The sequence below is a fragment of the Ovis aries genome, chromosome 11 (genome assembly GCF_016772045.2).
Source record: "Ovis aries strain OAR_USU_Benz2616 breed Rambouillet chromosome 11, ARS-UI_Ramb_v3.0, whole genome shotgun sequence".
In the NCBI taxonomy this organism is placed as follows: Eukaryota; Metazoa; Chordata; class Mammalia; order Artiodactyla; family Bovidae; genus Ovis; species Ovis aries.
In genome coordinates, this window is record NC_056064.1 from 7,651,783 (window position 1) to 7,667,760 (window position 15,978).

At 55.6% G+C, this 15,978-nt stretch overlaps 1 protein-coding gene across 6 annotated transcripts in view; it reads left to right on the forward strand.

Moving 5' to 3' along the window:
- The window catches only part of AKAP1 (A-kinase anchoring protein 1), a 35,017-nt gene extending 20,663 nt beyond the window's left edge, over positions 1-14,354 (forward strand). For 3 of the 6 annotated variants that reach the window (XM_060395108.1, XM_060395106.1, XM_060395107.1), the window contains exons 3-11: positions 350-580; positions 2,156-2,289; positions 4,005-4,131; positions 4,651-4,778; positions 6,290-6,467; positions 7,716-7,866; positions 8,251-8,318; positions 9,121-9,194; positions 9,397-14,354. In XM_060395108.1, the coding sequence (XP_060251091.1) occupies positions 350-580; positions 2,156-2,289; positions 4,005-4,131; positions 4,651-4,778; positions 6,290-6,467; positions 7,716-7,866; positions 8,251-8,318; positions 9,121-9,194; positions 9,397-9,708 (1,403 nt within the window). In that variant the 3' untranslated portion in view covers positions 9,709-14,354. The remainder of the gene's footprint in view (positions 1-349; positions 581-2,155; positions 2,290-4,004; positions 4,132-4,650; positions 4,779-6,289; positions 6,468-7,715; positions 7,867-8,250; positions 8,319-9,120; positions 9,195-9,396) is intronic. The other 3 variants (XM_042255250.2, XM_027975390.3, XM_060395109.1) reach the window with 3 other exon arrangements.
- The last annotated feature ends 1,624 nt before the right edge of the window (positions 14,355-15,978 follow it).

Sequence of the window (15,978 nt, forward strand, 5' to 3'; positions counted from 1 at the left end):
CTCCACACTGTCCCAGCGGCTTGCAGAAGTCGGGATGCAGTGGGGAGCTGGTGGGCAACTGAGAAGTGAGTGCTGCCCCGAACCCCAAAGCCACGGGAGCGGTAACTTGGTTCTGCAGCCACGGACCCTTCCCAGCCCTTCCGAAGGAACCAGCTCAAAGTTGGGTTCACCCAACTCAAGTATACTGATCTGTCTTTACACACTAACTTCCTCATAGCTTTTTTAAAGACGGAGAGGCCCCTTCAGCTTTGATCCCCTTGAGTACCAAGAATGGGCGAGCTTTTTCAGTGGATCATTTCCTTTTAATAATGTGCTTGTTCCCGTGTCTTCACCTGCTTTCCTTCTCCAGAAGCTCTTTCGGGGTCAGTGCCCAGAGATGGCCACAGCCTCGAACCCTCGCGGGAGGCTCGCGCCTTCCTGCCTGTTGCTGCCACCTGTTCCTTCGCAGAGAGCCTCAGCCATTTCCTTTCTGTGCAGCTGCAGTTCCACCCCCGGGAAAGGGGCACTTTGGTAATGAAGTGTCCAATGGGTTTTTCGAGTGCTGACCCCAGCGTAGACAGTTCAGACTGCTCACTTACAGGTCAGCAGCTCCTGACCCTGGTTTTGCAGCTTCCCTGGGGTGTTTGCACTCGTCTCACGGAAGGAGGCCGCGGGTTCCTCCGTGGGCCTCCAGCCTGCTTGTCCTGGAGACGTTCCCTGTCGTTTCAGCCCCAGGACGGATGGGGCCCTTGCTGGGGACTTGAGTGCTCCCAGCAGCTGCTCTGCTGCACGTGTCGCCACTGTGAGGTGCTGTTACTGATTGAGACACTGCTGTTTCGTGTGTGCCTGTGATAGGAAAGTGCTGCCAGTCACCAGTGTAGAAAAGTCAGAGGCCATAAGATGCACCCGACTTCAGGAACGTTAAATTACTTTTAGAAAGTTACTCTAAAGCATCTTAAAATGGACGGAAATCTTTGGGAAACAGAGGAGGCCCTCATCCTCATCACGCGGACCCCAGTTTGGCAGTGGCGGCTGCTGGGATGAGTCTAGGCCGCAGAGGAGGGGTGGTGGGCAGGGGTGGGGCCTGGGCACAGCAGGTGGGGGCTGGTGGGAGTCGCGGTGTGGTCTGAGCCCCCTCTAAGTGTCATCAGGGTGGAGGCCTATCCTGCTTGGTCGGGCAGCAGTTGGGGGCCGGGTACAAGCCACGCCTGCATCGGCCAGGTCTGCTAAGCAGACTTCTCTCCAGAAGGGTGGTTTTCCCAGCGTGAAGCCCCTAGTGTCGAGGGAGGCGCCTCGCCGTAGCTCGGAGGAGTGCCTGCTTCCTCTGTGCAGGCAGGGCCGGGGTCGCTCTGTAGGGGATTATGTCCAGGGCCTAGAGAAACCATGTGGAAGACAGCCTAGTTAGTAGCCTCTCAGGAATGACCTATTTCTGGCAGTCGAGTCTTCCATACTTCAGCCAGAGCCACTTTTCTGAAGCCGTCTGACCCGTGCCTGGGTTGTGGGCCCCCTGGCAGACCCTGAATGGGGGTGTCCTCTCAGAACTGAAGACCCACCGGGAGCCCTGAGAGCCTTCAGCGGTGCGCGAGTCAGGCCTCAGCAGAGGGAGGGGCCCTCCTCCTGTCGCCCACTCTTCCCGGCCCTGACCGGGAAAAGGGCAAGTGGGGACTCTGTAGTTCTGCTCGGCTGAAGGCCCCCGCCTGAGTGCCTGGGCCTGGGACCTTGGTGCCCAGGGGCCCTTCATCAGAGGGGCCGCTTGGTTGTGTGTGGACCAGCTATGACCAGTTGGGCTCCACCAGGACCTACACCAGGCACAGGCCACCGAGACCTTGGGGACCGGCTGGCCTGTCCCCTCCCCCGCCCCATGGACTCCCCTTGCTGAGCCAACATCAGTTTCTTCCCAGTTCACCACTTGTCTCTGCTCCAGCAGCTGTGCTGGGTGCGGCTGCCAGTTCAGCAAGTGGGGCTGTAAGTGACAGGCTAAAATTAGGTGTGTCTACACCCCCAGTCCGCCTTTCATTGGGGCTGTTCTGAGCCTTCTAGGCGGCGAGCTGACAGTCACCTGCCAAGCCTGAGGAGGGGGCGTGGGGCGGGGGCCTCTTGGGAGTGCAAGTTTGGAAGTTGTACGTTATTAACTGCCCTGGGCCCGTGTCTGTGGGTGCTGCTTCCTCCCCTGCAGGTTCAGACGGGAACAGCATGGACTCGGTGGACAGCTGCTGTGGCCTCAGGAAGCCTGACGGTTTCCAGAATGCCCAGGCAGGCTCCAATCCCAAGAAGGTTGACCTGATCATCTGGGAGATCGAGGTGCCAAAGGTAAGGGCTGCGAGCACTAAGTGGCCCCGGGCCCTGGGCCAGCAGGCTTGGGAGAGGGGGCCAGGGGGGGCACCTAAACCAGGAGAAGCCCCTGGGGAGCCGGAGGCTGAAGGAGTGGGAATGCTCTGCTTTGCCCAAGTCTGGAGAGCTCCTGCAGCGCGGAGTACCTTCAGCTGCCCTCGGGGGCGGCGTTCTCACACTCCCCGGCTCCTCCCCTCCTCTGGACTCTTCTTGGTGTGCAGGGCTCAGATCAGTTTGGAGATGCTAGCAAAGTGAGGCTGAGGGCAGGGGCTGGCCAGGAGTCCCCTCAGCATGCTCTCCTCGCGCTCTCCAACGCAGACTGTATTTTATAATTGAGCACAGCATAAATCCGTATTTTAGAGAGCTTGAAGAATATAGCAGTGTAGGAAGAAAATAAAAATCAGCTTAATCCTACCCCCGAGAGTGACTAGGAAGACTTTTATTTCCTTCTCATCTTGCACCCTGTGGTTTTTAAACAAAACTAAGATTATGTTGATTTAATTAATGCTTTTAAATATTTAACAACTTAATTTTCCTGTGTTATTCTTTGAAAATGGAATTTTATCTGCATGATTCATTGAGTGAATGTGAGTTTGCTTCACCAGTCCCCCAATTCCTGGGTACTTAAGTGATTTCTAGCTTCTTGCTTTTCTAACTTACATCTTATTAGCTTGATTTTGACGTTTGTCTTAGGGGCTCAGAAACAATTGCCCAACTGCATTCTCCAGGGCCCTTAGCCTCCTGCCAAGGTGGAGACTTGGCCTGGTGTGACCTCGAGGTCAGGCAGGCTGCTTTGACCCACATGGCTGGCCCCCTTGGTTATGCCTTTCCCCCAGTGACCCTGAAGGCAGAGCTGCCCTCTTTCCTCTCCTTCAGGGCTTGCAGAGGGCACACCCCGGCAGCTCTGGGTGCAGGGTGACTGTGTCCCTAGCAGCTCCACCGGGTGGGGTCCCTGGGGATTGCTTCGGGGTTTGCTTATACTGGGCTGAGTGTGGCTCCTCTGGCCCGCGGGGTGCATGTGCTCTGGAGTTGCCAGCAGGAGCCCAGGGGTTTTAGACCTTTGTTTTCGAACTGAGGCCATTCTTTGGACCTGAGCAGACTTGGAGAGGTAGAGGACTCAAAAATCCAGCCTTGTGCTTAGAAACATCCCAGTGTCTAGGAGGCGAAAATGCTGCCTTTGCAGCCTCTGAGTGTGAGCCCCATTGCTGGGGAGGAAATGGAAACTGCCTGTTGCCTGGTGCAGCTGCTTAGTAGCTGTGTGCAAGGGAAAGGCGCTCAGTTGAGTCCGAGTCTATGCGACCCCATGGACTGTATCTCCATGGATTATACAGTCCATGGGATTCTCCAGGCCAGAATACTGGAGTGGGTAGCCTTTCCCTTCTCTGGGGGATCTTCCCATCCAGGGATTGAACCCAGGGCTCCCACTCTGCAGGCAGATTCTTTACCAGCTGAGCTATCAGGGAAGCCAGTAGCTGTGTGAGCCTGGCCAAATTAACTTAACCTCTCTGGGTTTGTTCCATCAACTGTGAAATGGGGATAAACAGATGCTGTTTGTTTTGCACTCAGAACAGTGCCTGGTGAGTGAGTGCCGAGAATACGTGTGAGCCTGAGCTGGTGTGAAGCAGAGGACGGGTCTCGGGGATGCTCGAGTGTGGCTGCTTGTTAACCCTCTCACCTCTGTCTCTCTCCCGAAGCACCTGGTTGGTCGGCTGATTGGCAAGCAGGGGCGCTACGTGAGCTTTCTCAAGCAGACATCTGGTGCCAAGATCTACATCTCCACCCTGCCTTACACCCAGAACATCCAGGTCTGCCACATCGAAGGTCAGTGGCAGCCGCTGCCTGGGTTTTATGACAGTTTTCTTACCTGGAACGTAAGTGACTTGAAGCATTTGAGTCCCACTTGCTCCCTTTTGAAATCTAAGTCTCTGAATAGAAAACCCTGCTTCTCACCCCAGGTGAAGGGAGTGGGCGAGTCTTCCCGTTAGCCTCATCACTTCCGGTATTGGAAGGAGACTTGGGATCCCCCAGATCTTCTGGCGGGAAAGGGGTGGGCACTCGGGGACTGGCCAGGGGTCCTGGGCTGATGGTGGACAAAGGCCAGCCCTCCCCGTCGGCTAAGCTCCTGTTGCATTAGTGCAGTCATAAACAATAGAGGCCAAATGTGAAAGGGCGACAGGCTTCCAGCTTTAGATGTGTTTCATCCTAAGGCGAGGCTTGGCATTTTGGCACCTTAAAGGTGCACCTGAACTCTGGGAAAAGTCTGGTGCGGTTCGGGGTGGGCCTGAGTTCAGTTTTGCTCTCTGTCTGAGCCCTGTGACTGTGGTCTGGCCCCACATTCAGGCTCTCAGCATCATGTGGACAAGGCGCTGAACTTGATTGGCAAGAAGTTCAAAGAACTGAACCTCACCAACATCTACGCTCCCCCGCTGCCTTCGCTGGCACTGCCTTCTCTTCCAATGACTTCCTGGGTGAGCATGCCCCTTCCTCCCGGCCGGCCCTAGGTGGAAGCCCCCGAGGCCGTGGGCAAGGAAGGCCAGGGCACACTGCGGCCTGCCCTTTCACCTCTGGCCAGCGGTCAGCTCTGCTTTTAGTTTTCTGGGTTGGGCTGGGGGCCAGGCTGCTGTAGGAAGCCAGAGGCTTCTCGGTCCCTGCTTGGAAGGACCGTTCTCCCCGCCTCTGCCGCCTGGGCAGTCTGTTCTCTAGGCAGTTGCCTGGAAAGGACTGCTCCCTCCTGACTGGCCATGTGCAGGCTGGCTCGGGACGCCTTTGAGCTGTGCCTTGTCCTGGTAACCCTGAGCCCTGGTTCAGGGACCCCTCCGGTGGAGTCGGGTCCGGCGGTGGCCCTGGTGAAGGAGGCCCTTCCCCTTGCATCCTCATGGGGGGCACCTGGGCCATAAAGGGAAAGAAGCCCCGCTCCCCCTGCACTCCCGGGAGCCCTCGCAGAGGGGCTGGCGTTCTGGGGCCTGTGTGCTGGGGCTGTGGGGCCTCTGGGGCCTGTCACCCCATCCTGCTGTGCGCCTCCAGCCCTGGGAGCCTCGTCTCACTGGGAGCAGAACTGTAGGTTTCTGAAGGCTGAGAACACTGCACTTCACACGTAGGGTGGGTGTGCACTCCAAGAAAACGTTTAAGATGCTGGCCTTTTCATCCTGTGTCTTTCTCCCTCCCAGTACCCTTGTGCTTTGGGGGAGGGGGTGGGTGTCCCTTCCTTTCTTGTGAGTATCCGGGAGTAGGCTGACCCCCACTCCACGCTTCACTTCTGAATCATCGGGGTTTCCTGTGAGGCTTGGCCCCAAACCCGCTCTTTTTCAAGTAGTTGAGCGGTTGGTGAGGCCTCCTCTCCTTGGGCTCTGAGTGGCTGGAGCCATGACTGTTGGCCCGCAGGGCCGGGGGGTCAGCGCGGAGCTCTCACCCGAAGCTCTTTCTGTGGCCGCCTGGCTGGGAGGTGGCATGGATCCCCTTCTGTGTCCACAGCACCTAGGTGTTGCCTTAGCTTGGAGAGAGACCGACGGTCACGCTGGCACTCCTGGGGTCAGCTGCCATTCCAGGGAGCTGGCAGAGCGGCCCTCAGGCTTAACCATCTCTTACTCTTGTTCTCAGTGGCCACCCCATTCCTGTTTGCCTTCCCTGGGCCTTGCAGGGTCTGGAGAAGAGGGGGACTGGGTAGAAGCTGTGCCCAGGCCTGTGGGCGGCCAGACGCTCCATCCACCGTGGACGCCTGGGGGCCTCCCTGCCCAGCTGAACTGAGGCCACCTCTCGTGGTTACGTGGGGTGTTGCAGGGCCAGGGCCGCAGGGGAGCCAAACACTTAGAACGGCGTAAGAGAGCTTTCCTTGCACCTCTGTTGTCTAGGAGCCGTGTTGCTTTGGTTTGCTCTGCCTTTTCCAAAGATGTGCCAATTTGGAGTCTTGCCCTGGGGCCTCAGAGTCTATCCCAGGCGTGAGAAGGGCTGCTGAGTGCACACGCCCCTGCCCTCTCTGCAGCTCATGCTTCCGGACGGCGTCACTGTGGAGGTCATCGTGGTCAACCAGGTCAACGCCGGGCACCTGTTTGTGCAGCAGCACACTCACCCCACCTTCCACGCGCTGCGTAGCCTGGACCAGCAGATGTATCTCTGCTACTCTCAGCCTGGCATCCCCACCTTGCCCACCCCGGTGGAGAGTAAGCGCTGCCCTCGGGGCCGGAGTGGGGCGCCTGCACTCTGCCCAGGCTCGGGGAGAAGTTTAGGGGGTTCTCCTCTTGTTCTGCCCGTGGTTTTAACCAGCAGGAGGCTGTTCTGGGGCTCTTCCTGGGAATAGCATCCCTGAGTTCTTGGTGTCAGCCTGGGGTGCGCTGGGCTCCATTTCCTGGCTAGCTCAAGCTGGTGTTTCCACAGGCTGATGGAGAGAAGGGGTCAGAATAGAGTTGGCATGAGGGTTCTGGTCTCAGCTCTGCTGCTCGCCTGTTGAGGGAGGTGGACGCCCATGGGGTCTGGGAATCGGGGTGGCCACTGGGTGTGTCAGACAGGCACAGTGCCTGCTGCGGACGCCGCTCTCATAGATGGTCCCAGAGTCTGGTGACGGTGGATTGGGGCATTTCCAGTCAACGGGTCAGAAAACAAAGACTCTGGAGTCAGTGACTGGCCCAGGCGGCCCCTGCCCCAGAGCTCTGTTACCTTCATCGCCCTCATTAGCAGAGATCTAATGTCTCTAACCTGCCCCATCAGAGACTCCTGACCTGGGCTTTAAGACATAAGGAACACTTGAAATTTGGGGGGCATTTTATATTAAGGTTTTCCTTTCGGAGGAATATTGTCAGGTTCTCTGATGTTTCTTCAGCCCGGAAGTGAAGGCAGAACTGGAGGCCAGGAGGCGACTGGGCCGTGCTGGCGCCTGCCCTTCAGGGTCAGGACACAGCATGGCCAGCCGTGCCGCAGGCCCCGCCCTGGCCCCAGGCCGGGGTTGGTGGCGCTCAGGGGCACTTACTGTCTGGCCTCGTGGCTGCCCCAAGCATTCCTGCTCTCAGCACCGTCCTGAAGCAAAGGCCAGAAGAAGTGGGCCTTGGGCTTGGGAGCCCTCGGTCTGGTCTGCGGTGGGCCAGAGCAGGCCCTGGCAGCTAGCCAGGGACCTGCTGCACTGGAGGCTCTGGGTTCTTTCTGGGACATTCCCTTCAGAATAGAAGGCAGGTGCTGGCCCATTCCCTGGATTCTGAAATTTACCTGGCTTATGTCAGGTGATCTGTGTCTGCCTTTGGCCTCAGAGAACGTCTCAGAGAAAGAGGTGCGGGTGGGTACTTTCTGGTCTGGGGGCGTTGGGGGCAGCAGAGATGCACGGCTGGCAGGCCTTGCCCTTGGTCCGTGCTGGGCCCGGGAGGGCCTGTGGCTGCCCTGCCCTGCGCTGGCTCTGGGCACACGCTCTCGTCTGTCCGCAGTAACGGTCATCTGTGCTGCCCCCGGCGTGGACGGGGCCTGGTGGCGAGCCCAGGTGGTGGCCGCCTACGAGGACACCAATGAGGTCGAGATTCGCTACGTCGACTATGGCGGCTACAAGAGGGTGAAAGTGGACGTGCTGCGGCAGATCCGGTGAGTCCAGTCGGTGTCTGCAGAGCGGGCGCCTGGGATGTGGGCGGGTTCTTCTGCTGCTGCCCGCTCTGTTTGAAAGAGGATGATGCAAACAAATCCCGTCCTCGCCTCAGCGAGACAGAGCAGAGAGGCCCGTCCGGTGGAAGAAGTCCAGGTGGTGTTGGGCACGAGGGAGGCGGCTTCTCTTGGGGCGCTCAGTGCAGGCAGCGCCTCCACGGCCAGGCCTGCGCAGGCGAGCCGGGAGCAGTGGCCTGCGCCTGTCGTGTGCGCCTCTGGGTGGCTTCACTGGGTTTCGGCGTCACAGCGCTGAGCAGGAGGGGCACGTCAGCCTGGGGTGAGGCAGCGTGGCGTCCAGGTTGAGCTTGGGCCTTGCTTGTCTTTCAGGTCTGACTTTGTGACCCTGCCGTTCCAGGGAGCGGAGGTGCTTCTGGACAGCGTGATGCCCCTGTCAGGTAACGGGTGGGGCCGCGGGCCTGGGCGGGGTGCAGCAGGTGTTGAAAGGAGGTCTTCTCTGTGAGACCCTTGTTCTCACCTTCCAGGCTTAAGCAGCACAGGTTGCGGCCACTTTGTTTCCAATGGACTGGTCTGGGTGGAGGCCTGAGAACTTGCGTTTCTAACAAGCTCTCCTGTGGTGCTGGTCCCTGGACCCCCGCTTTCAGGCCCACTGCCCTGGCCTCCACCCGGGCCTCCGGCTTTGAGAGGCTTCCTGCAGAGACTGCTCCCTCCCTAGGTGCTCCCGGGCCTTGGCCCTGTGCCCCCGTCCTCCCTGCCTCTCACCCTTGGTGTGTCCTTGTTCGGGAGTGTTGATCCGACAAGGAGTGCTGTCCGCGCACCCTGCCCGCCTGGGATCGCTGTGCAAAGTGGACTGTCTGGCCAGCTGCCGGGGTCTGAATTGCACCTGCATCACTGTGGGAGCGGGTTGACCGTCAGCCACTGACCCGTGTCTCTGATGTTCTCACCTGTAACGTGTGTTCCTGATTCCATGAGATAGCAGTGTATTCAGCCCCCAATTCAGTGTTGGTGGCAGCGATACTTCACTGGAGACAGCATCTCTGTCCCCCGGGGGTGGCATGCAGCAGGCACCCCGAGTGTACCCAGGGAGGCCTGGGGCTCTGCACTCGGCACGGGTGTGGCTCTGTCCCGGGAGGTCCTGCTGCGTGGCAGCGTGTGACGTCTGCTTGGAGAACACTTGTGAGCTGTGTGGCAGGTGCCGGGCCTCAGTGAGAGTCGAACGCTGCTTTTCCCTCTCCTCAGACGATGACCACTTCTCCCCCGAGGCAGACGCGGCTATGAGCGAGATGACGGGGAACACGGCGCTGCTGGCTCAGGTGTGTGGTGCAGGCAGGCTGGGGAGTCTGTCTCGGGAGCCCCTGCCCGGGGCCTCCAGCCTCTCTGAGCTCCCCCGGCTTCTTGGGAGCAGACCTTCAGTGCCTGCCTTCCCGTGGCCCACGCCCTGGGTCGGCCAGCAGTCTTGAAGGAGAGGGGCTTGGGGTAGCTTATTAATACCATGGGCGGTTTTTGTTTTCTCAGGTGACAAGTTACAGCCCAACCGGCCTTCCTCTGATTCAGCTGTGGAGCGTGGTTGGAGATGAAGTAAGTTCTGGCCTCCTCTCCCCGTCACGCCCAGAGACACTCTTGGTGGCCACAGTTGGAGCGGGCATGCGGCTGTCGTCGAGGGGGTGGCGGCTGGAGGTGCAGCTGACGATCCCCGCAGAGCTGTGGCGGCCCCGTAGCAGGACGTCCCGGGGCTCTAGTGGACCTTGTCCCTTGGGGTTTTCTCCTCTGTCTCTTGGTACTAGAGCGTGGACAGCCTGCTCGCCCGCTGGCAGAGCCTGTCCATGAACCCCTGGTGGGCCCGGCCCGGTTATTCAGGCGCCGGGGGTAGGGCCTAGGCTGAGGGGGAACCGCGCCGGCCCAGAAGGTGGGCCCGGTGCTGTGGCCGCACTCTCCAGGACCTTTCTCTCCTAGGTGGTACTGATAAACCGGTCGCTGGTGGAGCGAGGACTCGCTCAGTGGGTGGACAGCTGCTACTCAAGCCTCTGACCCGCCCCGCACCGCCTCTGGAGTCTGTTTTGCACTGTTGGAATTGGGCTTGGCACTCAAGGCAAAGACTTTACAGCAGAATTACAAACATTTGTCGTCTCCAGAGAGCCCTTTCATTCTGTACTGTAGTCACGTTGAGCTGTTTCCGTCTCTGAGACGAGGGAATGTGGGTTCTTTTCAAAGCCATCAGATGGCGTGTTACGAGCCAGGCGGCTTACCCTGGTTCCAAGCTGTTTATAAAACAAACAAAAAAACGAAAGGAAAACTGCCTCAACTAGGTTGTCCTGCCCTCCACCCCACCCCTCCAATTCCCTTCCTCCCTTCTTCCTGCCTCTACTCTGTTTCCTCCCAAACCCAAACCCCTGTAAGCAGACAGGCCAAGGGATGTGTTCTTGCTTTTGGGGAAGGGATTCTTTTACCTTCGAGTCTTCAGGGAGCAAGACATGAACTGACTGATGGGCATCAATAGCTTGTATAGCTTACAAATGAATTTATGATTGTTTAACCGTTTTTTATGAACTCCATCTGGGTCTCTAAGAAGACAGACTTTTTAATGCATCTGTAAATACAGAGCAGTCACACCTCTGGCCTTAGTCAGTGATAGAGGAGGGGGGAGCTTATCTTGCCAAGCCTAGTTGTGATTTGTAACCATTTTCTATTTGGGCAAACTCTGTAAATATGTTAAAAAAAATGTAATTATTTTGTACAAGATACACTGGAGAATAAAGGGAACGCGCGGTTTTTCCACACCCCGGGTCATCTATGGCCGCTGCCTGTCCCAGCTCCCATCACTTCTGCATAACCGGGCAGGGTGAGCGTATGGTATAGCGTGTGACCCGGGGAATTTTTTTTTTTTTTCTGTACAAATTTGTTAAAAAAAAAAACAAAAAAAAACCTCATTGGATTACCCTGCAGTGGTGTGTGTTGATTCTTTTTTAGACTGAGTTCAGGCAGCGTTGTGCAGTTTAAGTAACTTAAACATACAAACACATACATCTCAAATTGTATACACCGTAGCTTCCGTTTCTTCCCCTGGTGAACACAGCTGGGGAGTCATGGGGTGGTTGTGAGCGTGGTGGGCCCTAGGGTGCCAGTTAAATTAGGAGACTCACGGCTTTCTGAAGCCAGTTTAGCCAGAAATTTCCGTCTGGCTTTTTCCTCCCCTTTGCTCCACAAGGTGGCGGCCAGCCTTCCCCTGGTTTCCTCCTGTGATAGTCTCAGACAGCCAGGCTTGAGGAGAAAGCACTGGTTGCCCAAATTCTTTGTGCATTCTTAATAAATCTGTGAAGTGATTTAAGAGCAGAACCAAGTCTTGATCGAAAGGCCTCTCCTCTTAAACATAGGCTCCGGGCCTTGAGCCCTGGCCTCTGGGCCTGCCCACCCCTCCAGGGTCTCTGGAGTGCTGAGAGAGCCCCAGGGCACAGAAGGCATTCTTTCCAGAGCTGCAGCCTCTCTCCCTGGCTTTGGGTACCAAGTGGGTGAAATACAGGCTTCAGTTTCCGTGATCAGATACTGGTGGTGGTGGTGGTTTGGTTGCTAAGTCGTGTCCGACTCTTTGTGGCCCCATGGACTGCAGCATCCCAGGCTTCCCTGTCTCCACTCTCTCCTGGACTTTGTTCAAACTCGTGTCCCTTGAGTCAGTGATGCCATCCAGCCATCTCATCCTCTGTTGGCCCTTTCTCCTCCTGCCCCCAATCTTTCCCAGCATCAGGGTTTTTCCCATGAGTCGGCTTTTGGCATCAGGTGACCACGGTATTGGAGCTTCAGCATCAGTCCTTCCAGTGAATATTTAGGGTTGATCTCCTTTAGGATGGACTGGTTCGATCTCCTTGCAGTCCCAAGGACTCTCAAGAATCTTCTCCAGCACCACAGTTCCAAAGCAGCAATTCTTTGGGGCTCAGCTTTCTTTATGGTCCAACTCATGTCTGTACACTACTACCGGAAAAACCGTAGCTTTGACGATATGCACATTTGTTGGCAAAGTGATGTCTATGCTTTTTAATTCGCTGTCTAGGTTTGTTATAACTTTTCTTCCAAGGAGCAAGTGTCTTAGTTTCATGGCTGCAGTCACCATCCGCAGTGATTTTGGAGCCCAAGAAAAAATCTGCCACTGTTTGGTATCAGCCTCATAAGGCAATGAAATGGAAATATCCCTGCTGGAATGGAGCTTGGCCCTCAGTGAGCTCTCGTGTGGTCTTAACCGCCAACAGCCTTCAGTCCCAGCCATAAGTGGGTTGTGACTTTAGTCAAGTTGGGTTATACACAGGGCTAAGCTTTTTCTTTACAGCTTGCATCAATGGAACGGAAAGTGGTGTGTGGCAGCCTTTAGGCTAGTATGAAGAGGTCTCACTGCTGGGGGTGCAGGCGTGGCTTCTCTCTTGGGGAGCAGTGGAGGGATTTTGACAGCCGGAACCCATGATTCTGTGCAGGGCAGAGGGCAGGGGAGGTGACGGAATGGAGGCCAAACCAGAGCGGTCTGGCCGAGACAGGCTTCCTCTGGGAAGGCTCTTGGGCTGACAAGTGATGGGGTCAGGACCAAGGGCCCAGGCTCATGGTCGGGAGGTTGTGCTTGGTGTCTCAGGGCTGGAATATAGGAGAAAACATAAGTCACTGAGGAGCCTGTACGCTTTGGATAGATACTGTTTAGGTTTGCCATGGGCCTTGGATTAACTTCCAGACTTCTGAAAGAGTTAATTTTGACCATTTTGCTGCTACTCATGTTGCTTTTACCGAGGAGCAGATTTCCGGGTTCATGGAGGTCCTTATTCTGCCAGGCCAGATGGCGTCCCTCTGGTTGTTGGTGTGTTCTTGGAATTACCCGAGGGAGCCTGGTGGGCTGCCTTCTGTGGGGTTGCACAGAGTCGAACACGACTGAAGTAAGTTAGCAGCAGCAGCTTAAGTGTAAACTGAACTCTTAAATGGGAGAAGCTGGGGCTGGAGATCTCCCCCAGGGATGGTCTGCCCCGGGTGTGGGCGAGGTGGATGGCTGAGCACAGGAGCCGGAGAGCCAGCCTGTTCTCGCTGCAGGTGCTTATGTGGGCTGTAGCCCCCCTCTGGTCCTTGGGGCGCTGCTGTGGGAGAAAGAAGTGGACCTAGTAGGGTGTCGGTGTCTGTTCTGGGGTTACTGCTGCACCACTGTAGGCTTAAGATCAAGGTTGAGCTGGAGTTGTGGAGAACTTACTGTCAGATACCGTGCTGCTTCACAGGAATCCCTGGTCCTCAAAATGCTCAGTGGTAAAGAATCTGCCTGCCAATGCAGGAGACACAGGTTCCATCCCTGTCTTAGAAAGATTCCCTGGAGGAAAAAATGGCAACCCACTCCAGTGTTCTTACCTAGAAAATCCCACGGACAGAGGAGCCTGGTGGGCTACAGTCCATGGGGTCACAAAAAGGGTGGACGTGACTTTGTGGCTAAACATCACTTGGTCCTCATGCCCACCTCGGGTGAGCGAGGGCTGACCCCAGAGATAGACGGTGGGGACTGCGGTTTGTGGGTGGAGCGGACATGAGGCTGAAAGCCAGGTTCTCCACCACAGCTCCTCTGTGACAGTGTGAGAATGATCATTCCCCCTCCTGTGTCCCCAGACACCACAGGGGCTCACTGACCAGCCTCTCAGGAGAGTTTCAGAACTGAGAATTGGAAAAACACAGACGGGAGAGATCCATCATTTTGCCTCTTAGAAAAATTAAAATTTATGTAAACAAACCCAGGAGAAACTTGTGGCACCTAGGCCGGACAGGGGATCTAAAAGGCCAGACAAGCGGTCTAAAAGGAAAGCAGTCTCTATGGCCATCAAAGAATGTGGACAGAAAATTGAAAACCCAGACCAGTTTCTAGACCAGCTTTGTCCAGAGACATGGAGTAGACACGTGTATAGTTTGGAATTTCCTAGGAGTCTCAATAAAAAGGGAAGAGCAGATGAAATTAATACTGGTGTGTGTAACCTATTTCAGCGTGTAATGGGTGTTAGGAATACCGAGATATTTGGGTGTTTTTTTACGAAGTCTGGAGTCCCATGTGTGTGCTTGCTCTCACAGCAGCTCGGGTGCTCCACAGCCACAGGGGGCTGGAGGCTGCTGGTCTGGGCAGCTCAGGACTGGACTGTCGCCTTCATCACTCTCACTCCAGTACTGACAGCCTCATGCGTATATTCTTACTCAGAAAATGCTGGGTTCTTTGGTGCATTTATTTCTCCAGATAAACTCTAGAATGATTTTTTGGGGGGGGAAGGGGACTGTGGAAAATGTTGTGCCACCCCTGAAAATAATGATGCTTTACTGTTGGTTTGGTATAAAATTTTATGTGATCTATTAAATTCAGCTTGTAAATCCAATCTGTTTCCCTTTTTTGCTGTCTCCCTCCACCCCCTCCCCCAGTTTTTTCCTTTTTGGCCTGTGCTATCCGTTTCTAAGAGAAGTACATTAAAGGGTTTTGTATGTATTGACATCGTGTTTTCCTGTCTTTCCTCGACTGCTTTCCTTTTTGGCGAAATCTGGAAAGTCAGTAGGTGGATTTCACTTGTTGAGCGTGATCACTGTTGTAACATTATTAGGTGTTTAGTTCATTTTCCTGTTGCTTTCTGATTGGCTCGCTTTTTTTTTTTTTTTTTTGCTTTCATTATCATTTGCTTGGTCAAAAATTTTCGGCTCATCAGTGCCCTCTTTCTAGATTCCATATATATGGGTTGATATACAACGTCTGTTTTTCACTTTCTGACTTCACTGTTACAGGCTGTAGGTTCATCCACCTCGTTGGTACACACACACAAGCACCTTAGCGTTGACAGGAGGCAAGAGCGTACAAGGGGGCAAAGATGGTCTCTTCATTAAGTGGTGCTGGGAAAACTGGACAGCTACCTGTGAAAGACTGAAATTAGAACACTTCCTAACACCACACACGCAGAGAAAATGGATTAAAGACCTAAATGGAGGATCAGAAATAATCAAAACTGCGAGGAAAACGGGCAGAACACTTTCTTCTGTACCTGTTCCTGAGTAATTTTGATTCACTTTTAAAGTTATCTTGGGTTGTGCTGGCTCTTTGCTGTGGGGAGTGGGCTCTCTAGCTGCAGCGTGGGGGCTCGCCTTCTCTGCGATGCTCAGGCTCCAGGGTACGTGGGCCTCAGCAGTTGCCGCACGGGTACTGGTGCCCAGGCTTGTGGGATCCTCCCGGACCAGGCATGGAACCTGTGTGCCCTGCATTGGCAGATGGATTCTTGTCCACTGGGCCACTGGGGAAGTGCTTTTGATTCACTTCTGTTTGTTTTATTTCTTCTGACTTGTGTGTTTTCAGAACACGTATGACTTGTTGGCCATTGGAACCTCTCTTTTTGTCCTGAGGTCAGCCGTAGTGTCTCTACTGGAGCAGATGCCTGCCAAAAAAACTGCCCTCCCTCCCCCTCCACACAGTAGGATTGCACATTCTGACACCGGGTGTCGTTAGCGAAGGGCGGGTCGAGGTGCCCTCAGTCCCAAGGCTGAGGCTTCAGGAGGCAGCGTGTGCCCCGTTGGCCCAGCATCCGCTGAGTTCCGGGTGGAGACTAGCCTGCGTGCCCGGGGGCCCAGGAGAAGATGGTGAGGAACGGAGCGGCAGTCACCCTCAGAGCGAGTGTGGGGTATCCCAAGTGGGTCTGTCTTGAGTCATGAGGTCTGGGGGCTATGTGTGGCTTATCCTGATCAGTGGTGTCGTTCTGGCCCCAGACTTTCCTCTGAGGACACTGAACTCTGGCCGTGGCCTTGGGGGCAAGTGCCTTACTCCCTAGCCCCCGTCTGTGAAAGAGTGAATTAGGTGCGTACAGAGGTGTCTGCCAGGTTTGACTTTACACTGATCTCTAAGGGCCTTCCTGGCGATTCCTCTTTGGGGGCTAACTTATTTTGTATTTTTACAAAGCGCATTATCTAGGAGAGATCTTGGCTGTTTGTTGCTTGCAATAGGCCCAGCTAACAGGTGGGGACAGACGGCCCCTTCCTGTCTCGACCTGGGGTGGCTATCTTGTCTTTCCTGGCCTCTGGCTTGGTGATGGACAGAAGCTCTGCCTGCTCCCACTGGTCTCTTCTCTCCATTGAGCG